Source organism: Manis pentadactyla, chromosome 5 (assembly GCF_030020395.1).
Source record: "Manis pentadactyla isolate mManPen7 chromosome 5, mManPen7.hap1, whole genome shotgun sequence".
NCBI classification, from domain to species: Eukaryota; Metazoa; Chordata; class Mammalia; order Pholidota; family Manidae; genus Manis; species Manis pentadactyla.
The window spans coordinates 104999248-105024222 of NC_080023.1; the positions used below are offsets into that span (position 1 = coordinate 104999248).

The 24975-nt window shown below is 35.4% G+C and overlaps 1 protein-coding gene across 1 annotated transcript in view; it reads left to right on the forward strand.

Moving 5' to 3' along the window:
* The window catches only part of LOC118928599 (bridge-like lipid transfer protein family member 1), a 179059-nt gene that overhangs the window by 93130 nt on the left and 60954 nt on the right, over positions 1-24975 (forward strand). The window contains 5 exon segments of the mRNA XM_057503269.1: positions 1400-1606; positions 3024-3262; positions 7502-7746; positions 11069-11174; positions 24462-24559. Of these exon segments, the coding sequence (XP_057359252.1) occupies positions 1400-1606; positions 3024-3262; positions 7502-7746; positions 11069-11174; positions 24462-24559 (895 nt within the window).

A 24975-nucleotide genomic window follows, 5' to 3' on the forward strand; every position in this document is an offset into this window, starting at 1 on the left:
AAAATGAAATTCATTTATGACAAATAGTAGCTTTATTTATTATACTATTTAAGATAAGGTACAAAATTGAGTAACTAGTTAGCATCCCAGAATCTACCCTCATGTTGGCTAGACCAAGTCCATAGATTGCTTTTTTTTTTTCTTTTTCTAGTCACTGGTAGTCTCTGAGAAATGGTTGCCTTTGTGGAAGAAAGCAATATAGTTTTTTAGTAATCATTTTTTAATTTTATGTAATACCTGGATTTCACTGTCTATAAAGAATCAAGACCTCTGATAAAGCCACTGTCATACCTCTCAAGGTTAATTCTAATTGAAGTTAAATGTAATGAATTAATTCTTTAAGTCCTTGAGATTATAAATAAATTCTTCATGAATCTTACACAACCTAAGTAGAGATAAATGTATGTGAACTGACATGTAGTTAATATGAAATTTGCATTCTGTGTGTTGTTTTGCTAAATCTATTTATTGTCAAGAATCCTTTGCCCATTTGAAAGATAATTTATGTTAGAAGCTATCCTTTTACTATCTGGGCCTTTAATGATACAGTTCATTGACATGAACCTTTTCATTGTATGTCAAGACTGCTTCATCATGGCCTCTACATACATGACTTATCACATGCTATCTGTGGAATTTCACAGTTGTATCAAGAGTCATTGTGCTATGCTTGTTTCTGCTCATTCATTTCACAAAGTTCAGATTGTGCCTATCTCTGAATATGTCTACATGTTCAAGGCCCTGTTCTAGGCATTGGAAAGAGAGAACGAGAAACCAAGAAGGATAATATCTCTCTGCCTTAATATCTGTACCTGTAAAGCTTACCAATTTTTAACTAAGTAGTAGTCATTATGAATTGGATTTTTATCATTCTTCGCCACTTGTTGAAAATAAATAATGGAAAATGCAATTTAAATTTATTCCTTATGTTAGATGATTGTCAGGCTAATTTATTTGACTGATTAGATTTTAAGAAATATAGTATTTTTTTCTTTCATAGTCTATGTCTGTGCTTTCTTAGTGGTTGTACAGATTTGTAAAGTAAGTTGGAGAAGAAAAGAGGAGTTCTGAATGGGGAAAAGAATCAAAATGAAATTTTGTGTGTTGTATATGTGCAATATGTCAGTGTTCATTCTTTTACGTACATGTGAGCACATACATTTTTTTTCTGAAAAGTCTTTATTAAAGAAATAGAATCATAGTATAAAGAGTATAAACTAAGTGTATTTCAGTATTTTTGGAAAACATTATTTCTTTAACATATGATTTAAAGGCATGAGAAATCTTAAGTCATTTAGTTCATTGAATGATTTAAAGGCATTTGTCTTGTTCTCAAAACACTTTTTCAAAATTTCTCTTTATGTAGCTATATTTCAATGGTCCTTCTTTCTTCTAATAGAACTGTAGTGAAATGCAGTATTGCCAAGTCCCAAGCCCTCTACAGTGCCCAGAGAGGACTGAAGACTAATAATGCTGCTGTGTTCAAAGTAGGGGCTATCAGCATCAACATTCCCCAGCACCCTGCCACCTTACATAGCATGATGGTTCGAAGTTCTCATCAGTTATCCAAACAGATCTCAGATCTCATCAGACAACCTTCTACAGTGTAAGTTAATTCTTCAAGTTCTGTGATTCTGTATAATACTTTAGATCATTCTTTGCTATGTTAAAAATCGTTTGGAGGAAGACAGAGGGTTACATCTAAATATTGACCATTTTGGACTATGGGGCAGGTGGAAAGTAGTCAAACATGATCATCAAGAACCATGTTGTATATAAATACTATGTCACAGATACATTGTCACTGTTCCATATTGCATCAGTGAAGCCTAAGAGATCCTAGAGATTTGTGGACATCATAATAGGTACTAATAAAAAGCAAACTGACAAATTCTAGGACAATTATTGTTTACTTTCAACTCATCAAAATTTATTACTGCAGAGGTTTAAATATTACAGTGGCTGTTTATGTCCCATGTATGTTTTTGTGCATGAAATTATGTACATGGTTCAAAACAGGAAGTGATTGTGCCACACAGACATTTTAAAGGGCAGTGAATTGATCCTTTGCACATTTATTCCATGTCTATAACCCTTGTTCATGGGTCTGCATTACTCAGCTTTGTTCATGGTCTCCAAAGCTATAGCAACTGATTAACTAATAAAAATCTGATAGGTAAAAGGTAAAAAGTTTGTTTTTTTATGTTTTATTTTTCTTGTCCTACAAGGTAAAAAAAAAACTGTCTTTTGACAATGTCCTGAAACAGTGATTTTTCCCAATTACTCCATCTAGATCGTAATTCTGATGTAATACTAATTAATGTCTGGTTGATTTTGTAGTAACAATTTAAATATGTTTCTCCTATTGATGGAATATGGAATTGATAATGTGTACATGAGCTTTAGTTTTAAGATACTCTAAGGAGTTTTTTCATATTATAATGTATTGGCAATAGAGTGTAGTAGCTGAAAAATAAGAGAGTCTGATTGACCGAGTTCAAATCCTGGCTTCACCACTTTCTAGCTATGCTTACTCATTTGTAAAGTGGAGATAAGTAGTACCTACCCAAAGGGCTTGTGAAATAAATGAATAAATGCTAACAAACACATGAAGCCCTAAGAACACTACCTGGCACATAGTATGCTCTCAAATTATTAGTGTAGGTGTTATTATTATTAATAGTGGCAGTAACAATCTTAAACAATAGAGTACATAATGGTTAAGTCATGGAATTTGGAATCAGGCAAACCTGAATTTAAACTCCAGTTTCACATTAATGATATGCATGGCCTTGGCAGTATAATATTCCAGTTTATATTATGATTATTTCTTGTTTACTTTTGTAGATCATCATTTCTCAATGGCTATGTTTAGGAAGCCTTAATATGATCTGGTATTGGAAAAGTAAACATCTGCTTACAGTTTATTTTTGCTAATTTTCATGATGAACTCCAGTGATTTTTATACAGTCAAATGGTAACTGTTCTAATTGTCTTTTTTAAATTACTTTTTTGCTTTATAGCCCACAGCCTGTAAAAGAAGACATTGCAACACCCCTCCCTTCTGAAAAAACCCCGACAAGTGTTAATCAAACTCCTATTGAAACAAATGAATTTCCTCAGCTACCAGAAGGTTTAGAGAAGAAACCTATTGTTCTTAAATTCAGTGCCATGTTAGACGGTATTGCCATTGGAGCAGCACTTTTACCATCTCTGAAAGCAGAATACAAGATGGGAAGAATGAGAAGTCATGGAATGACAGGTAACATTGAATTTTGAATTCAGTCTCTTATTAAAGTTTATGATTGGTTTGAGAAATTAGTATTATTTTGATGTCAAGGTTAACTTGGTTTTATAAGATGAAAATTTAAATAATTTTAATCAGAACACTTGTATTTCATTAGTGATACTCTTCAATCAAGTGAAACACCATCTTGAATGACCAGCATGAAGCCTGCTCTTATTTGAATGCTCAAGAGTTACTCAACTATTGCGGCCGTTTCCAATTTAAACTTGAGGAGGTTTTATGTCTGTTAGGTTCTTAGAGCCTAAATAACTTGGTTAATTTTCACACTGAGTACATTTAGCTCAAATCAGAGGTAATTTGACTACTTCAAAATAGCTACTTCTGTAAGGTTTTATGATCCTTATATAGTCTTTCCAATAATTCTTTGCTGTTATATTATGAAAAGTATTACTATACAAATGTGTGTACACAGTTTAAAGAATGATAGGAACTGTGAACTCACCAACCCATTACATGATTAAGAATTAAAACATTATCAGTACTTTTAAGGCTCCTTCAAGGAATATTATCACTACCAGGTGATACTCCCCTTTACTGCTCAAGGAGTAAACACCCTCATAATTTTGTAGTGTACAGTCCTTTGCTTTTCTTATAGTTTTACTGCATGTGTATCTATTTATAACTGACTTAAAGTTTGCCATTGCTTGTTTTGAACTTTATACGGAATCCCACTGATGTATTTTTTAAACTGGGAAATTTTGTGCTGTAGATTTTGTTTGAGATTCATCTGTATTCATTCATGTATCTGATTCATTCATTTTTCACTGAAATATAATAATCTCTTAAATAATTTTATTACAATCTGTCCATTTTCTTATTGATGGAATTTCAGCTCATTTTACTTTTTTGCTATTACAGTTTTCATATATATCTCCTGGTACACACGTGTAAGAGTTTATCCAGGATATTTACTTAGGAATGATTTGACTAGACTGTAAGGTAAATGCATCTTCAGTTTCCCCAGGCAATGCAAAAACTGTTTTCCAAAGTGCTTGTGTCTACAAGCAATTACTCTTCCATTGTATTTGATACGAGTTCCCCTTGTTCCACATCCTCGTCAACACTTGGTATTTTCTGACTGCTAAATTTTTGCTTATTTGGTAAATGTGGAATGGTATCTCATTGTGGTCATTATTAATGAAGCTAAATATTTTTATGTGATTAAGGGACCTTATGTTTTCTTATTTGAAGTATGTGTTGATGGTTCTTGTTGCCCATTCTAGCATTGACTCATTCATATTTTTCTTGGTTAACAGGAATTCTTTCAATGTTTTGTATATTAAACCTTTGATGTTACATGTTTAACATATATTGTCACAGAGTCAGAGGCTTATTTCACTTTGTTGTCTTTTCATTAACAGAAATTCTTAATGTAATTGAATTTAGCAATATTTTCCTGTATGATGTGTATTTTTATATCTTAAATCCTCTTCCCAGGATCATGAAGATATCTCTTATGTTTTCTGTTCCATGCTTTGCAGTTTTGCTTTTCATATTAAAGTACTTAATCTTTGTGACATTGATTATTCTTTTTTCTTTAATACGGTGTGGAGTGGTATGACCAGATATCTTTGAAAGACTTACTAACGAATCTGCTCTTTTTTCATTGATACATAATCCAGTTCTGTCACCTGTTAAGTGTTTATGTGGGATCTGTTTCAAAGTTCCCAATCATGTCTTCTGGTTCTATGTGCACCAGTACCATAGTGCCACCTGAGTTTTCCTTTTTTAGGAGTTGTCCTGGTCATTTGTGATTCTTTGTTCCTTCATACACATTTTAAAATCAACTTGTCAAGTTCCCTGAAAAACCCTGTATACATTTTATATGAATTTATTAAGTCATTAGATTTTCTTGAGGAGACTTGACACTATTGATTGATAATGAGAACTGATAAAATATTTAACCTTCCTATTCTTGAATATGTCTATTTCTCTGTCTCTTTAGGTCACCTTCAGTGTTTTTCTACCAAGTTTAAAATTTTTCCTCTTAAGGGTTTTGTGCACCTGTTGCAAGATAAATTTATTTACCCAGACAGCTTATGTTACTGTAGTAGTTATTACAAATGATATATTTTATAAAACAGCACCTTTCTAAACTGGTGTCTTATGTACAAATATGCTTGATCTTTTTAATGTTAATATTATTTTCAGCAACCATATTCAAGTATTTTATTATTGTTAATAAGATTCTTTGGTGTTTCCTAAGTAGATATTCATACCATGTGCAAATAATACTTTTATTTCTTCCTCAGTCTTTATGCCTTTTTATTTTTTTTCTTGTCACAGTGTTCACTAAAAGGCATATTGTCACATCCTTGTCTTATTCTCATTTTTCAGAATCAGTATTTCACCAGTGAATGTGATGTTTCTTGCTAGGTTCCCTTTTCAGATTGAGAAAACTTCTATGCTGAGTTTCCATGAAGAATAGTTGAGGAATATCATCAAATACTTTTTTCTGCATCTGTTGAAATTAGCATGTTTTTTCTCCTTCATTCTGTTAATGTGATAAATTATGTTAATTTAAAAATCACTCACATACGTATATATATGAATATGTACATGCATCTATTCACATATATATGGGTATGTATGTCTTATTCCTAGCATTTTCTTTATTGAGAGGGATTTTTCTGAACATCCAGATCTTTTTATTACCAGAAAGAGAAGCACTCTAAAGTGAGTTTCCAGAATTGGCAGAGCTAGAGTACTGGGCTTCAGATATTGAGCTGACGTTAAGCTAGACTTATCTTGGCCATTTATTCAGGGCATCCATGGAACACAAGAGTCAACCGCAGCAGCAAGTAAAAAACCAACATGCATTTTAGAACTGGGAAGGTACAAATCTTTAGGAGCAAAGTTAATGTACTATCAAATTGCCAGACAGATAAGAACACATAATTCTTCTTGCAATTAAGGCAAGGGATAATAAAAATAGTGAAAGAATGACTGCATTAGTGATAAGAGATGACCTGAGGCCAAGGGTCACTTCAGTCTTGTGTTTTTATTTGTTGTTGCTGGAGTAGTAATAGTAGTGGTAGTTACTTTGGTAGCCAGTCCTCACTCCCTGCAGCCTGGGAACCTTAGTTAGTGAGTCGGCCTCGTTAAAGTACTGAGTGAGATGAGATCAGAGCAGTTGTGACCTGTCTGGCCATTCACAGTTGCATCATTTGGTGAAAGAGCATTTTTCTGTTTATGGATAAGCCATTGCTGGTGTATACATTAGTATGTACTGAGTGAATACAAAAATGAGGTATATAGGTGACCTTTAAATAGCATTTTGAAAAAAAGGAAAATTATTTCTGGCACAAGGGAGAACACTAGGAATACACAATAAATTATAATATATAGGCTGGCAAAATAAGCTATTTAATGATGTTTGGAGAGAATTGGTAATGTACAGAACAGTATCAGTAGATTTTCTTGGTTGGAAAGGAGCATGGCATATACATTACACAGTATATGTAATGGACAACAACAGACCTTGATTTCAATAAGATTTCTACCACTTCTTAGTATTCTCATAAATAGCTGGAGAAACATGGCCTGAATAATAGTATATATTTTGTACTTACAACTCTTTGAACAGCTACATGGCATATTATTGATTTAAGTGTTTAAAACCAACAGTAGATTTAGTAAGTAAACAAAAACTTACACCATCCTTATTTGGTATATGGTCCCATTAATAACTGTTGTTAAGGTCAAAGATACATGTGTTTGTATAATTTTTTACTTGATGAATGTTTTCAGTAGGTGCAATTTAATTGATTTTTAATTTCAGTATTTCCTCCCACACTGAATAAGAATCATTTGTCAACTGCCAACCACTCTTTTTTTTTTTGCACTTAACTAATTTCTCTTGTCATGTCTCTCTTCTGTAATAAGGGCAATTCCTTTCTGTTCCACCTTCTATGAAATAAGAACATTTGTAGCTGTTTCACTAGCATGTAACATGATGTTAAGCACCTAATGGACTTTCTGGCTTAATAATACTGACTAACTGACTCTATAGTTGTCATGAATATATTTAAAAATTGGATTTATTTTATAAGCAAATTTAAAATACCCTTTTTATATCTTTCAGGTTTGGGGATATGCATACAATTTTCTTAGATACCATTTTTTGAACAAATTAAGGAATAAATGAGTGAATGAGCACCTGAAAAAACAAATAACTTTTCTTATTTCTTACAGGTGCACAGACCAGGTTCACATTTGAGTTGCCAAATCACAGATTGCGTTTTACTTCAAAAGTTTCTGCCACAGATATGTCAACCATTCCTCCTTCTGCCAGCCTTAACCTTCCTCCTGTTACCATGTCGGGGAAATATATAATGGAAGAGCATGACAGTTACTCAGATCAGGTGTGGAGTATAGATGAACTGCCTTCTAAACAAGGGTACTATTTACAAGGAAATTATCTACGTTGTGTGGCAGAAGTAAGCTTACTTTTTAATTTTCTTACGCTTAGTTATTTAGGATTCTTCAAACTTCAGGTGTACCAAAATATGTAGTGATCCAAACTTTTAAGACAAAACAGTAAGTCATTTATTTTTATAGAATTCTATACCAAATATATTGTATGGATGTATATGTGCATGTAGGTGTGTGTTGCCCTATAGTTTTGTTTAAACATGCCTTGTGTTTTTTTTAACCAGTTATCTTTTAGTTCATATTTCTTACATCAGGCTTCACATCCTTCTCTGCAGTAGTTTCATGATTCGTTTGGTTATAAAAAGCTAATAGCACTTAACATTTGAAATGTGCTTTATACACACCAATTCGTATAATCCTTAAAGCTATCCCAGGAGGTAGATACATTCACATTTTATAAGTGAAGAAACTGAGCCTTTAGGAGGTTATATGATTCAGCCAGGTACACATAATTATATAACAGGTCACATAGATAAAATAATTAGAGTCAGATTGACAGACTAACTTCTGTATGAAAGAAAGTTGAAAACCAGCATTGTTTTCTCACTTTATATCTGTATAACTGTCACAAGTTTAAAAAGCATTTGGAGCTTCTGTACAGCAGAGCACACCATCAGTACAACAAAAAGACATCCTACAGTATGGGAGAATATATTCATAAATGACAGATCCGATAAGGGGTTGACATACAAATTATATAAAGAGCTCACAAACAAAAATCAAATAAGCCAATTAAAAAACAAACAAACAACAAACAAAAAGAAACAAACAAACAACAAACAAAAAGCAAATAAGCCAATTAAAAAATGGGCAGAGGAGCTGAACAGACACTTCTCCAAAGAAGAAATTCAGATGGCCAACAGGCATGTGAAAAGATGCTCCACATCCCTAATCATCAGAGAAATGCAAATTAAAACCGCAGTGAGATATCACCTCACATCAGTTAGGATGACCAACATTCAAAAGACAAACAACAACAAATGTTGGCGAGGATGTGGAGAAAGGGGAATCCTCCTACACTACTGGAGGGAATGTAAAGTAGTTCAACCATTGTGGAAAGCAGTATGGAGGTTCCTCAAAATAGAAATACCATTTTGACCCAGAAATTCCACTCCTAGGAATTTGCCCTAAGAATGCAGGAGCCCAGTTTGAGAAAGATACATGCACCCCTATGTTTATTGCAGCACTATTTACAATAGCCAAGAAATGGAAGCAGCCTAAGTGTCCATCAGTAGATGAATGGATAAAGAAGATGTGGTGCATATACACAATGGAATACTATTAAGCCATAATAAGAAAACAAATCCTACCATTTGCAACAACATGGATGGAGCTAGAGGGTATTATGCTCAGTGAAATAAGCCAGGCAGAAAAAGACAAGTATCAAATGATTTCACTCATATGTGGATTATAAGAACAAACCAAAAACTGAAGGAACAAAACAGCAGCAGATTCCCAGAACCCAAGAATGGACTAACAGTTACCAAAGGAAAACGGACTGGGGAGGATGGGTGGGAAGGGAGGGATAAGGGGGCAAAAGGGACATCATGAGTAGCACGTATAATGTAGAGGGGGGCACGCGGGGAAGGTAGTATAACACAGAGAAGACAAGTAGTGATTCTATAACATCTTACTACACTGATGGACAGTTGGCTGTAATGGGATATGTGGTGGGGACTTGATAATAAGAGGGGTCTAGTAACCATAATGTTGTTCATGTACATTAATGATGGGGAAAAAAAAGCATTTGGATAAAAAGTTTGATTTGTGGCAATCAGGTCATCTGTTACTATATAGTAGATTTGATATAGTAGAAAACCAAAGCTGACAGAGATTCATGTTCCCTGAATATCCCGACTGTCAAGTGAGAGATGCAGGAGTCACACACTGTGCTGTCACTCAGTTTACTCTGACACTTTGTCAGAAATAATTGTAGTTTTATCAAAAAGCAGTTTGCTAACTATTTGCTTTATAAGTTTTATTTTCTAGACTCTGAAGCATCTATAAGAACATTCTTTGGTTTCTTTGCTAGAAATGCTACAGCTATGGGAGCATATTTACTTTAAGCCTTTTTATTTCTTTGTTAGACCCTGTTTGCCCTAGTTAGTACCTCTCCAAGGATTGGGACTTCTGTATATGAAAATTGAGGATACAAAAATACAGTGTATAAGATTATAGAGGTGAAATATTAATTTACAAGGTAGATTATAAAGCATATTTCATTTGTATTTTCTACTCTGAAAAATAAGTGCCCCAAAACTCTAGTTTAGCAATACTGTTATTAATGCTTCTTTGACAGAAAATAGAACAAATCTAATGCAGTATATTGCATAATTTCTTACTAATATTGCTATTAGAAAGGTATGGAGTTTGTAATTGGGGCAGAATGCAATCCCAATTTCACTAAGAATGCAATTAATTACAAACATTTGAAAGAATCTAAAGTTGCATCCCACTAAGAGTTGCCTATTTTACTATGGCTTGAAATAGACACATGTGAAAGTCATCTGCACCCATTTTGTACTACATACAAAACCAAATTTTCCTAGTGCAATTTAGACTTGATGTGAATTCTCACTTAAAAAAAGGCTGCTATATTTATTTTGCTCTCAATTTTTTATCAAAATATGAATGCTATCAAGGTGGCAAATGCTGAAGTACTTGCCTTACTCATAAGGATGTTTCAACCTTTTACTGTAATACTCAAGTTCAACTAGGGCTTGCTTTCTATTTAACCCGCTTTTAGCTAATTCTTGTGAGGAATATTATGCCTTATAGTAATCAAAGGGCATATGGACATTTATTATATTAAAACTGATTTGAATATACCTGATATGCTCTTTCATTCAAATGTAAGTCTCGTGAGAACCATAATTTTGTTTTTATTCATAGTGGTATCTCACCTGATCATTAGTGGTATCCTTAGAGTAGGTGGTCGTGGTCAGTAAATATTTGAATGTGTAAATAAATTTACATTCATTTATAATGATACTTATCCATGGTCCTAACATTACAACAGTAGTCATTAAAAACAAACATTACTTAGAATATCAGTTTTGAAATTAGCAGTTACATAGTTAATGTATAATTGTGATTCATTTTCAAAAGACTTCCTATACCTGATTGGCTACAAAACAAAACATTTGATGAATAGTCAATAACAATGTCAGGCCAGTAAAGGGCAATTGGAATATTTTTAACACTTCTTTAAGTGATACGTAGATTATTGTTTTCCTCAGAGTTTAGGATAATGTATGTAAGCAAAATATGTTTTTAAAACGAATACAGTCTGTAGTGTTAATCTAATGCTCTGATTTTGTTTGGCAGGTTGGTTCCTTTGAACATAATCTCACAACTGATCTTCTAAACCACTTAGTATTTGTACAGAAAGTGTTCATGAAGGAAGTTAATGAAGTAATACAAAAAGTTTCTGGTAAGATCATCTAGTAGCTTATAGAATATATAATAGGCTTTTGTTCTCATTGGCTAGATGACGTTTCATGTTCTATGGTATGAGTATTGATCCTGTCATTTAGATATAATCGTAGAGTAGCTCCCTAAAAATAATGTGTTCTTTTTCTGGCCTTCCCACCTACAGATTGTTTTGCTTATTGCTTTTGTTTTTGTGGGGGTTTTTTTTCTAGTCAAAAAAAGTAACTTTTAATTTCTTTATCATTTATACCTACTTATTACCTTTGTCATTTATAATATATACATTTACAATTTATAAACTTCACAAAGCTCCTTTATGCTTCCTCTCCCCAAACCCCCACAAGAAAAAAGGAATAGTGTTTATGTATTATCTGGGAACAAAATTTCAATAAGTATTAAGATTTCAACTTTAATCTGTAGCATATGGTAACTGCGTGCTGTGTGGTAAATCGTAGTAGCTGCCCTTATATTTTTGCTATGCCTCAAGAGTAGATTAAAAATGAGCTTCTTAATCAGTTTTACATTTTAAAAGGAAAAATATGTTTGATTTAAAAAATGCTTAATTGACTTCTAATTCACAAGATAAAGTATAATACTCTATAAAGTAATTCTTGAGGCTGAATGTTTCCAGTATGAATATAATCATGTTAAAATAATGGGCCACATCTATAAATTGCCACCAAGATTCTTCCATGTTGATAGATAATTTAATCCATTTAACAAATTTATTAAGTCCCAAGTATTCAATTATAATTTTGGCATATTCTATGAGTGACAAGAATAGGGCATTATATCTGTATCAAAGGAGAACTAATAATCTAAAGAATCAGAAAAGGCTTCACAGAAGTCATATCCAAAACTTTATAAATTAAGTCTAGTTTGGCAAGAAAGGAGAGGTAGATGCAGGCAGAACTTATGCACCAGTATTTCATGAGGCTCTGAAGAGGGACAGAACTCACGGGATTAGGGAGTTAAATTATTGAGCAACTGTGAGCAACAGATTTTCCTGGTTCTCATGGGCTGTATCTGAGATCAAGCAGCTATTTAATGATCATATTGAAGAGGCCTAGCAGAACTTCCGAATTTCACAAAGTCACACAAAAAAATCAGATCAGTTGGTAGCCTTGGAATTTTTCTAAAAATGGTTGAATACAAACCAATAAGGAAGAGATAAATATTTTATCAGAAGCCCTTTCTGCCACTGAAGGTGCCTCTATTTGAGGAACATACAAAAGTTTTTATATGGCCCATATCTGGTTAAAGTCACATTAGAATATTATTTATGATATGAAAGTTAAGACTATTTCAAGCTGGTAAATTTTTATGAATTCTAAAGAATATTTTCAAGACTGTTATTGCCGAATATGTATAATTAAAAAATAGACTCTTACATCAACTAATCTTATATCTCTCATGGTACAAAACTAGCATTGTAGATTTCTTAGTATCATACTGAAACTGTAAGTGTCCTTAAGGTGATTTGATGAAAGAGAAAGAAGTCTTCTTGACCTTTTGATTGCAGTTAGGAGTTACAATTATATCCCTACGTCTATGAAGAATGACTTGGAAAAGAAGACTGAAAATTAATATTCTAACCATGAAGACTTGCTTATCACTGTGAAGAATAGAGAGATACGATTGTGATGTCAAAGTCTTTTAGTGGTTAGGTCTGCTCCCTGAATCATTCCTTCCTGACAGTAGAAAAAGCTATGAACTCTAGGAAAATAGCTGAAATGTAAGTCATGTATCATCTAGCTGATCTCAGAGCCTCAGGGAGCACAGATGTTCCATTATTCTAACCAAACCAGAGAACATACAGGTTGAAGGGGAATGCTTTGAACCATTATAGCCAAGTTTCTTAGTATTCTAATCTCTGTATTGCTTTCCTACTTTCCCTTAATTTTCAGAGTTATTTTCCTTATTTCTTTATTTCTTGCACTTTTTCCTCATGCTTTTCTATTACATGTAGCTTTAGGATGTTTTATATTGTATAGGAATATTTATGTTCACAGCAAATACCAAGTTCTTTAAAAAAAATTCTGTAAGGAATCAATTCTGATAATTTTATTATCCATGGACAATCTGGGTTTTAGAAAGATATAAATAGGCACTGACATAGTAAACAGAAGAGAGCTATTTTTGAATATGTACAGACATCTTAGAAACATGAGGTTACCTTCTTAGAATTGAACCAGGCATATATTTAATTCATAATGAGATAAAAAACTGTGCAGTTAATGTGACTAATATAATATCTCTTGTATTTCTGTAAACTGAAATTATTGTGTAATACATTTTGTGATGTAGCATTTATGCTTTTAAATTTTAAGGTTAGTTTTTCCTATAACTAGGTAAAAGATATTCAAGATAGTAATAGATCAACCAAAAAATAAACTTTATTTTTAAGAGCAGTTTTAGGTTCATAGCAAAAGTGAGAGTAAGATGTAGAGATTTCCCAAAGACACCTGCCCTCAGTCACGCCTCTTCCATTATCAACATCTCTCCCATCATCCCCCTGAGTGGTACATGTTACATCTGTTGAATTTATGTTGACACATCGTTATCACCCAAAGTCCATAATTTACATTAGTGCTCATGCTGGCATTGTACATTCTGTAGGTTGAGACAGATGTATAATGACATGTATTTGCCATTATAGTATCCTACAGAGTAGTTTTACTGTCCTAAATATTCTCTGTTCTGCCTATTCATCCCTCCCTTGCTTGCTTCCAGGTTTTGACAATTATGAATAAAGCTGCTGTGAACATCCATGTGCAGGTTTTTGTGTGGACCTGTTTTCAACTCCTTTGGGTAACTACCAAGGAGCACGATTGCTGGATCATATGATAAAAGTATGTTTAGTTTTGTAGGAAACTGACAAACTCTCTTCCAAGGTGGCTGTACTATTTTTCATTCCCACCAGGAATGAATGAGAGTCCTTGTTGTTCCATAGTCTTGCTAGCATTTGGTGGTGTCGGTTTTCTAGATTTTGATCGTTTTAATGAGTGTGCAGTAGTATCTTAATGTTTTAATTTGCATTTCCCTGATGACATATGATGTGAAGCATCTTTACATGTGCTTATTTACCATCTGTACGTCTTCTTTGGAAAGATGTCAGATAAGGCCTTTGGCCTATCTTTTTAATCAGGTTGTTTGTTTTCTTACTGTTGAGGTTTTTTGTTTGTTTGTTTGTTTTTGTAGATAATTATTTTTTATTGAAGGGTAGTTGACACACAGTACTACATTAGTTTCAGGTGTACAACACAGTGATTCAGAATTTATATACATGATAATTCTAGGTACCAGCTATCACCATACCAAGTTGTTACAATGTTTTGACTATATTCCTTATGCTATACACTACATCCTGGTTACTTATTTATTTTACAATTGGAAGTGTGCACTTTTCTTGTCTTTTTTTTTTTTTTTTTTGTGAGGGCATCTCTCATATTTATTGATCAAATGGTTGTTAACAACAATAAAATTCTGTATAGGGGAGTCAATGCTCAATGCACAATCATTAATCCACCCCAAGCCTAATATTCGTCAGTCTCCAATCCTCTGAAGCATAACGAACAAGTTCTTACATGGAGAACAAATTCTTACGTAGTGAATAAGTTACATGGTGAACAGTACAAGGGCAGTCATCACAGAAACTTTCGGTTTTGCTCATGCATTATGAACTATAAACAGTCAGTTCAAATATGAATACTCATTTGGTTTTTATACTTGATTTATATGTGGATACCACATTTCTCTCTTTATTATTATTATTTTTAATAAAATGCTGAAGTGGTAGGTAGATACAAGATAAAGGTAGAAAACATAGTTTAGTGTTGTAAGAGAGCACATGTAGATGATCAGGTGTGTGCCTGTAGACTATGTGTTAATCCAAGCTAGACAAGGGCAAGAAAACATCCACGTATGCAGAAGATTTCTCTCAGAACAGGGGGGGTGAGGTTCTAAGCCTCACCTCTGTTGATCCCCAATTTCTCACCTGATGGCCCCCCTGTGACTGTGCCTGTCTTAGGTTGTTCCTCCCTTGAGGAATCTTACCCGTCTCTGGCTAACCAGTCATCTTCTGGGGCCATACAGGGAGATGTAAAGTTGGTAAGTGAGAGAGAAGCCTTATTGTTTGAAAAGGTTAGCTTTTTACTTCTTTGCATATTTATGCCCTGTGGCTTCTATGCCCAGCATTTGTCTTGAGGTATCTTTACCACTTGGAAAAATTATGATACTCGGTAAATTTGATATGAGGCACGAATTCTATTTAAGAGTTGTAATTAGGAAGGAAGAAGAAAAGCTATAGAAGTAGCAGGCGGAAGAAAACATGGGAAGATTGATTATTTCTTTGACATATCTTCTTGTAGAGTAACTTCAGCATGTATAGGTTTTAAACTACTAATTAAATTGCACACACACATTAACATAATAGGAGTATAGTTACATAACCAAAGCATACCTGTAATTACCAGCCATCTCCAATGAAACCAAGAAAACCAGTTAGGCACCTTAGGCATTTGTGAAAACTTATCTGTGATATGGTGGATATTGTCCAGCTGAACTTGAACATTCTGAGAGAAATCAGACAAATTAAAACAACCCATTCCTGGGGACTGTTCACATCCCATATGTTCTTTTAACAGTACATAGTCTGTAGTTGTAAGATTTTGGAGCGCCATAATTTGCACTTCTCCTAATTCTTGGTTGAGTTCCAACAGTATAGATCCAGTCAAATTTGTTGTTTTATTGTATGCACAGGCAAGCTTAGATATCTCCTTCATTGCCATGGGAAGTCCAGGAACTGGTGGGATGAGTGCATCTACACCTGCAGCAGTGTGTGGATCTTTGTTGGGGATTTTTGATGATCATCTTCTGGCATGAGTCTTCCAGAGAGTGCTGATGTTGGAAGTTCTTTTTCATATCATATCTTAGTTCATTTTCGGGGTAGCCCAATTAGGCTTTGATCCTCTGTATAAACACAAACAGACCCTTTGCCTACACTTTTATATGCCCTTTATACCCTTCTGTAGAACTCATTGGAGGTCACCACACAGGAACTGCCTTTTTTTTTTTTTTTGGTATCATTAATCTACACTTACATGACGAATATTCTGTTTACTAGGCTCTCCCCTATACCAGGTCCCCCCTATAAACCCCTTTACAGTCACTGTCCATCAGCATAGCAAAATGTTGTAGAATCACTACTTGCCTTCTCTGTGTTGTACAGCCCTCCCCTTTCTCCCACTCCCCCATTCATGCTAATCTTAATATTCCCCTTCTTCTTCTCCCCCCCTTATCCCTTCCTACCCACCCATCCTCCCCAGTCCCTTTCCCTTTGGTACCTGTTAGTCCATTCTTGAGTTCTGTGATTCTGCTGCTGTTTTGTTCCTTCAGTTTTTTCCTTTGTTCTTATATTCCGCAGATGAGTGAAATCATTTGGTATTTCTCTTTCTCTGCTTGGCTTGTTTCACTGAGCTTAATACCCTCCAGCTCCATCCATGTTGCTGCAAATGGTAGGATTTGCCCTTTTCTTATAGCTGAGTAGTATTCCATTGTGTATATATACCACATCTTCTTTATCCATTCACCTATCGATGGACATTTAGGTTGCTTCCAATTCTTGGCTATTGTAAATAGTGCTGCGATAAACATAGGGGTGCACTGATCTTTCTCAAACTTGATTGCTGCATTCTTAGGGTAAATTCCCAGGAGTGCAATTCCTGGGTCAAATGGTAAGTCTGTTTTGAGCATTTTGATGTACCTCCATACTGCTTTCCACAATGGTTGAACAAGTTTACATTCCCACCAGCAGTGTAGGAGGGTTCCCCTTTCTCCACCGCCTCGCCAACATTTGTTGTTGTTTGTCTTTTGCATGGCAGCCATCCTTACTGGTGTGAGGTGATACCTCACTGTAGTTTTAATTTGCATTTCTCTGATAATTAGCGATGTGGAGCATCTTTTCATGTGTCTGTAGGCCATCTGTATTTCCTTTATGGAGAACCGTCTGTTCAGTCCCTCTGCCCATTTTTTAATTGGGTTATTTGTTTTTTGTTTGTTGAGGCGTGTGAGCTCTTTATATACTCTGGACGTCAAGCCTTTATCAGATCTGTCATTTTCAAATATATTCTCCCATGCTGTAGGGTTCCTTTTTGTTCTACTGATGGTGTCTTTTGCTGTACAGAAGCTTTTCAGCTTAATATAGTCCCACTTATTCATTTTTGCTGTTGTCTTCCTTGCACAGGGAGATATGTTCAAGAAGAGGTCACTCATGTTTATGTCTAAGAGGTTTTTGCCTATGTTTTCTTCCAAGAGTTTAATGGTTTCATGACTTACATTCAGGTCTTTGATCCATTTTGAGTTTACTTTTGTATATGGGGTTAGACAATGGTCCAGTTTCATTCCGCTACATGTAGCTGTCCAGTTTTACCAGCACAATCTGTTGAAGAGACTGTCATTTCGCCATTATATGTCCATGGCTCCTTTATCAAATATTAATTGACCATATATGTCTGGGTTAATGTCTGGATTGTCTAGTCTGTTCCATTGGTCTGTGGCTCTGTTCTTGTGCCAGTACCAAATTGTCTTGATTGCTATGGCTTTATAGTAGAGCTTGAAGTTGAGGAGTGAGATCCCCCCTACTTTATTCTTCTTTCTCAGGATTGCTTTGGCTATTCGGGCTCTTTGGTGTTTCCATGTGAATTTTTGAATTATTTGTTCCAGTTCATTGAAGAATGTTGCTGGTAGTTTCATAGGGATTGCATCACATCTGTATATAGCTTTGGGCAGGATGGCCATTTTGACAATATTAATTCTTCCTAGCCACGAGCATGGGATGAGTTTCCATCTGTTAGTGTCCCCTTTAATTTCTCTTAAGAATGACTTGTAGTTTTCAGAGTATAAGTCTTTCACTTCTTTGGTTTGGTTTATTCCTAGGTTTTTTTTTTTTATGCAATTATGAATGGAGTTGTTTTCCTGATTTCTCTTTCTGTTGGTTCATTGTTAGTGTATAGGAAAGCCACAGATTTCTGTGTGTTGATTTTGTATCCTGCAACTTTGCTGTATTCCGATATCAGTTCTAGTAGTTTTGGGGTGGAGTCTTTAGGGTTTTTTATGTACAGTACCATGTCATCTGCAAATAGTGACAGTTTAACTTCTTTACCAATCTGTATTCCTTGTATTTTTTTGTTTTGTCTGATTGCCGTGGCCAGGACCTCCAGTACTATGTTAAATAGCAGTGGGGAGAGTGGGCTTCCCTGTCTAGTTCCCGATCTCAGAGAAAATGCTTTCAGCTTCTCGCTGTTCAATATAATGTTGGCTGTGGGTTTATCATAGATGGCCTTTATTATGTTGAGGTACTTGCCCTCTATTCCCATTTTGCTGAGAGTTTTTATCATGAATGGATGTTGAACTTTGTCAAATGCTTTTTCAGCATCTATGGAGATGATCATGTGGTTTTTGTCTTTCTTTTTGTTGATGTGGTGGATGATGTTGATGGACTTTCGAATGTTGTACCATCCTTGCATCCCTGGGATGAATCCCACTTGGTCATGGTGTATGATCCTTTTGATGTATTTTTGAATTCGGTTTGCTAATATTTTGTTGAGTATTTTTGCATCTAGGTTCATCAGGGATATTGGTCTGTAGTTTTCATTTTTGGTGGGGTCTTTGCCTGGTTTTGGTATTATGGTGATGTTGGCTTCATACAATGAGTTTGGGAGTATCCCCTCCTCTTCTGTTTTTTGGAAAACTTTAAGGAGAATAGGTACTATGTCTTCTCTGTATGTCTGATAAAATTCCGAGGTAAATCCATCTGGCCCAGACATTTTGTTCTTGGGTAATTTTTTGATTACCGTTTCAATTTCTTTGCTCGTAACTGGTTTGTTTTACTTTTGTGTTTCTTCCTTGGTCAGTCTTGGAAAGTTGTATTTTTCTAGGAAGTTGTCCATTTCTCCTAGGTTTCCCAGCTTGTTAGCATATAGGTTTTCATAGTATTCTCTAATAATTCTTTGTATTTCTGTGGGGTCCGTCGTGATTTTTCCTTTCTCGTTTTTAATAGTGTTGATTTGTGTTAACTCTCTTTTCCTCTTAATAAGTCTGGCTAGAGGCGTATGTATTTTGTTTATTTTCTCAAAGAACCAGCTCTTGGTTTCATTGATTTTTGCTATTGTTTTATTCTTCTCAATTTTATTTATTTCTTCTCTGATCTTTATTATGTCCCTTCTTCTGCTGACTTTAGGCCTCATTTATTCTTCTTCTTCCAAGTTCGATAATTGTGACATTAGACCATTCTTTTGGGCTTGTTCTTCCTTTTTTAAATATGCTTGGATTGCTTTATACTTTCCTCTTAAGACTGCTTTTGCTGTGTCCCACAGAGGTTGGGGCTTAGTGTTGTTGCTGTCATTTGTTTCCATATATTGCTGGATCTCCATTTTGATTTGGTCATTGATCCATTGATTATTTAGGAGCGTGTTGTTAAGCCTCCATGTGTTTGTGAGCCTTTTTGCTTTCTTTGTACAGTTTATTTCTAGTTTTATGCCTTTGTGGTCTGTAAAGTTGGTTGGTAGGATTTCAATCTTTTGGAATTTACGGAGGCTCTTTTTGTGGCCTAGTATGTGGTCTATTCTGGAGAATGTTCCATGTGCACTTGAGAAGAATGTGTATCCTGTTGCTTTTGGATGTAGAGTTCTGTAGGTGTCAATTAGGTCCATCTGCTCTTCTGTGTTGTTCAGTGCTTCTGTGTCCTTACTTATTTTCTGCCCGGTGGATCTATCCTTTGGGGTGAGTGGTGTGTTGAAGTCTCCTAGAATGAATGCATTGCCATCTATTTCCCCCTGTAGTTCTGTTAGTATTTGTTTCACATATGTTGGTGCTCCTGTGTTGGGTGCATATATATTTATAATGGTTATATCCTCCTGTTGGACTGAGCCCTTTATCATTATGTAGTGTCCTTCTTTATCTCTTGTTACTTTCTTTGTTTTGAAGTCTATTTTGTCTGATATTAGTACTGCAGCCCCTGCTTTCTTCTCGCTGTTGTTTGCCTGAAATATGTTTTTCCATCCCTTGACTTTTAGTCTGTACATGTCTTTGGGTTTGAGGTGAGTTTCTTGTAAGCAGCATATAGATGGGTCTTGCTTTTTTATCCATTCTATTACTCTGTGTCTTTTGATTGGTGCATTCAATCCATTAACATTTAGGGTGACTTTTGAAGGATATGTACTTATTGCCATTGCAGGCTTTAAATTCGTGGTTTCCAAAGGTTCAAGGTTAGCCTCTTTAGTATCTTACTGCCTAACTTAGCTCGCTTATTGAGCTATTATATACACTGTCTGGAGATTCTTTTCTTCTCTCCCTTCTTATTCCTCCTCCTCGATTCTTCATATGTTGGGTGTTTTGTTCTGTGCTCTTTCTAGGAGTGCTCACATCTAGAGCAGTCCCTGTAAGATGTCCTGTAGAGGTGGTTTGTGGAAAGCAAATTCCCTCAGCTTTTGTTTGTCTGGGAATTGTTTAATCCCACCATCATATTTAAAAGATAGTTGTGCTGGATACAGTATCATTGGTTCAAGGCCCTTCTGTTTGATTACGTTAACTATATCATGCCATTCTCTTCTGGCCTGTAGGGTTTCTGTCGAGAAGTCTGATGTTAGCCTGATGGGTTTTCCTTTATAGGTGACCTTTTTCTCTCTAGCTGCCTTTAAAACTCTTTCCTTGTCCTTGATCTTTGCCATTTTAAATATTATGTGTCTTGATGTTGTCCTCCTTGGATCCTTTCTGTTGGGGGTTCTGTGTATTTCCATGGTCTGTTCAATTATTTCCTCCCCCAGTTTGGGGAAGTTTTCAGCAATTATTTCTTCCAAGATACTTTCCATCCCTTTTCCTCTCTCTTCTTCTTCTGGTACCCCTATAATATGGATATTGTTCCTTTTGGATTGGTCACACAGTTCTCTTAATATTGTTTCATTCCTGGAGATCCTTTTATCTCTCTCTATGTCAGCTTCTATGCGTTCCTGTTCTCTGGTTTCAATTCCATCAATATCCTCTTGCATCCTATCCGTTCTGCTTATAAACCCTTCCTGCGTTTGTTTCATTTCTGTAATCTCCTTTCTGGCATCTGTGATCTTCCTCCGGACTTCATCCCATATCTCTTGTTTATTTCTCTGCATCTCTGTCAGCATGTTTATGATTTTTATTTTGAATTCTTTGTCAGGAAGACTGGTTAGGTCTGTCTCCTTGTCTGGTGTTCTCTCTGTGATCTTTGTCTGCCTATAGTTTTGCCTTTTCATGGTGATAGGAATAGTTTGCAGAGCTGGAACAAGTGACGGCTGGAAGAACTTCCCTTCTTGTTGGTTTATGGCCCTCCTCTCATGGGAGAACAGTGACCTCTAGTGGCTTGTGCTGGGTAGCTGCGCGCAGACAGGGCTTCTGCTTCCTGCCGGGCTGCTATGGAGTTTATCTCTGCTGTTGCTGTGGGCGTGGCCTGGCTCAGGCCTCTGCTCCAAAGTGGTGGAGTCGCGTTGGAAGGGGAGCGGCCGGGAGGCTATTTATCTCCGTAAGGGGCCTCCGTGCTCCCTGCAGCCCAGGGGATTCGGGTGCCCAGAGATTCTCGGATTCCCTACCTCTGGATTAAGTGTCCCACCCTGCCCTTTAAGACTTCCAAAAAGCACCCGCCAAGACAAAACAACAACCACAAAAAAAAATTTTTTTTAATTTAAAAAAATAAATAAATAAATAAAAAATGGCATCTCTTTTTTCTTTATTCTCTGGCACCAGCCTCAGGCATCTGCTCACCGGTCTTGCTGCCCTGTTTCCCTAGTATTGGGGTCCCTTTCCCTTTAAGACTTCCAAAAAGCAGGAAAAAAAAAGAAAAAAAGAAAAATGGCCGCTCGCTTTTCTTATGTCCTCCAGTGCCAGGTCTCCGGTATCCTCTCACTGTTCTTGCTGCCCTGTTTCCCTAGCATCCAGGGCCCCGCGCACGCACTGTGTCTGCGCTCTGGTCCGAATAGCTTGGGCTGGATGTTCAGCAGTCCTGGGCTCCGTCTCCCTCCCGCTCTGCCTCCTCTTCTCCCGCCGGGAGCTAGGGGTAGGGGCGCTCGGGTCCCGCCGGGCCTGGGCTTGTATCTTACCCCCTTTAAGAGGCACTGGGTCTTGCAGTTGTGGATATGGTCTTGACGTTGTCCTGTGTCCTCTGGTCTTTATTCTAGGAAGAGTTGTCTTTGTTATATTTTCATAGATATATGTGGTTTTGGGAGGAGATTTCTGCTGCTCTACTCACGCCGCCATCTTGGCTCCACCCCATTACTTTTGAGTTTTAAGAGCTCTCTGCCTACATTGGATAAACAGTCCTTTATCAAATGTCTTTTGGAAATATTTTTTCCTAGTCATGACTTGTCTTCTCATTCTCTTGGCATTGTCTTTTTTTGGAGGAAAAGTTTTTAATTTTAATAAAGTCCAGATTATCAGTTACTTGTTTCATGGATCATGGCTTTGATGGTGTATCTGAAAAGTCATCACCATACTGAAGATTACTTAGGTTTTCTCCTGTGTTTTCTTACAGAACTTTTGTAGTTTTGTGTTTTACACTTAGATCTGTAACCAAGTTTGAGTTATTCTGTGAAAGGTTTAAAGTCTGTGTCTTGATTCATTTTTTTGCATGCGACTGTAATTATTATAGCACCATATGTTAGAAAGGCTGTCTTTGCTCTATTGTATTGCCTTTGCTCCTTTGTCAAAGATTAGTTGACTATATTTATGTGGGTATTTCTGAGATCTCCATTCTGTTTCATTGATCTGTTTGTCCATTCTTTCACTAATACCAGCCTGTCTTGATTGATGTAAGTTAAAGTCAGATAGGGTCAATCTTTTAGCTTTCTTTTTCTCCTTCAATATTGTGTTGGCTTTTCAGTGTCTTTTCTCTCCACATAAACTTGAGAATCAGTTTTGTCAACATCCAAAAAATAACTTGGTTGGGTTATGAATGGGATTACATTGAATCTCTAGATCAAATGAAACATCTTAACAATATTGAGTTTCCTACCCGTGAATATGAACTCTCTCTCTATTAAGTCCTTCTTTGATATGTGTCAACAGAGTTTTGTAATTTTCCTTATGTAGATCTTCTACATATATTGTCAATTTGTACCCAAGTATTTCATTTTTCATGGTGCATATGTAAATGATATTGTTTTTCATTTCAGATTCCACTGTTTATTGCTGGTTATGTAGGAAAGTTACTCACCTTTGTAAATTATTAACCTTGTATTCTGCAACTTTGCTGTACTTGCTTATTGGTTCCAGGAGGTTTTTTGTTAGCTCTTTCAGATTTTGTCCATGGACTGTCCTGTCACTTATGAACAAAGGCAGTTTTATTTCTTCCTTCCCACTTTTCTTGTATTAGTGCATTAGCTAGGACTTTTCCTGTATGATGTTGAAAAAGAGCAGTGAGAAGGGACATCTTGTCTTGTATCTTATCTTAGTGGGACAATTTTGAACTTTTCGTCATTAAGCATATTAGCTGTAGGTTTTTTGTAGCCATTATCAAATTGAGGAAGTTCTCCCCTATTCCTAGTTTATTATGAATAGGTTTTGGATTTTGTCAGCCTCCTTTTCTGCATCCCTTTATATGATCATGTGACTTTTCTTTTTTAACCTGCTGATGTGATGGATTACATTAATTGATTCCCTAATTGAATAAACTTTAACCATTTCACTTATATATGCTCCCTGGGATAATGCCAAACTCAACATACAAAAAAAAAATGAGTCATTTTAAGATAGAATATTTGAAAGGTAAGCATGCAGAAAAAATTTTTCATCAAGGGAAAGAAAAGTAGAAATAGAAGTTACATATTAAAATATTAGAAACCATTGCTGTCACACTATTATCATGCATTATTTTTCATTTTTCCACCTTTATTTTTTCATTCTTTTTTGTTTGCAGCACATCTAAATGTAGATAACAAAGTTCATATTTTTGATCGAAGAAATTAGTCCAGCTACTTTTTTCCCTCAAATATATTTTCTGAGATGAATGATCACATTTAATTTAATTATATGTATAGTATTTTAACTTAGTCCTTATGAAATGTTCTTAATGAATGTTTATATATGCAGTATTATCCCTATCTTATTTCCATCTGCCTCAGTGAAATGTGACATGGTTGAAGTTCCCTGTTAAGGATTGGTCACTAAAAAGAAAATGACTTATATTTTTATTTTTAATGCACAAAATAATAATTATTTTTCTTTTAAGAAATTACCCCAAATCCTCAATTATTCAACCTTTTTTTAGGTGGGGAGCAGCCTATTCCTCTTTGGAATGAACATGATGGAACAGCAGATGGAGATAAGCCAAAAATTCTACTCTATTCCCTGAACCTGCAGTTTAAGGTAACATATAAATAATAATGATACTTTTAAAACTATTTTTAAATTTTTTTATGGAAGTGTAGTTGATATACAATATTATATTGGTTTCAAATTTATTACATTGTGGTTCAGCAGTCATATCCATTATTAAATCCTCACCACAACTAGTGCAGTTACTATCTGTCAACATAGAAAGATGTTAGAGAACCACTGACTGTATTCTCTATGCTGTACTTTCATCCTAGTGACGAATTTATAGTATGATTGAGATTTTGTGCCTGCTTATCCCCTTCACCTATTCTACCCCAAGCCCTCCCTCATGGTAACTACCAGTCACTTCTCAGTGTCTGTGAGTCTACTGCTGTTTTGTCTACTTTGTTCTGTTTTGTTTTTAGATTCCACTTATAAGTGAAATCATATGGTATTTGTCTTTCTCT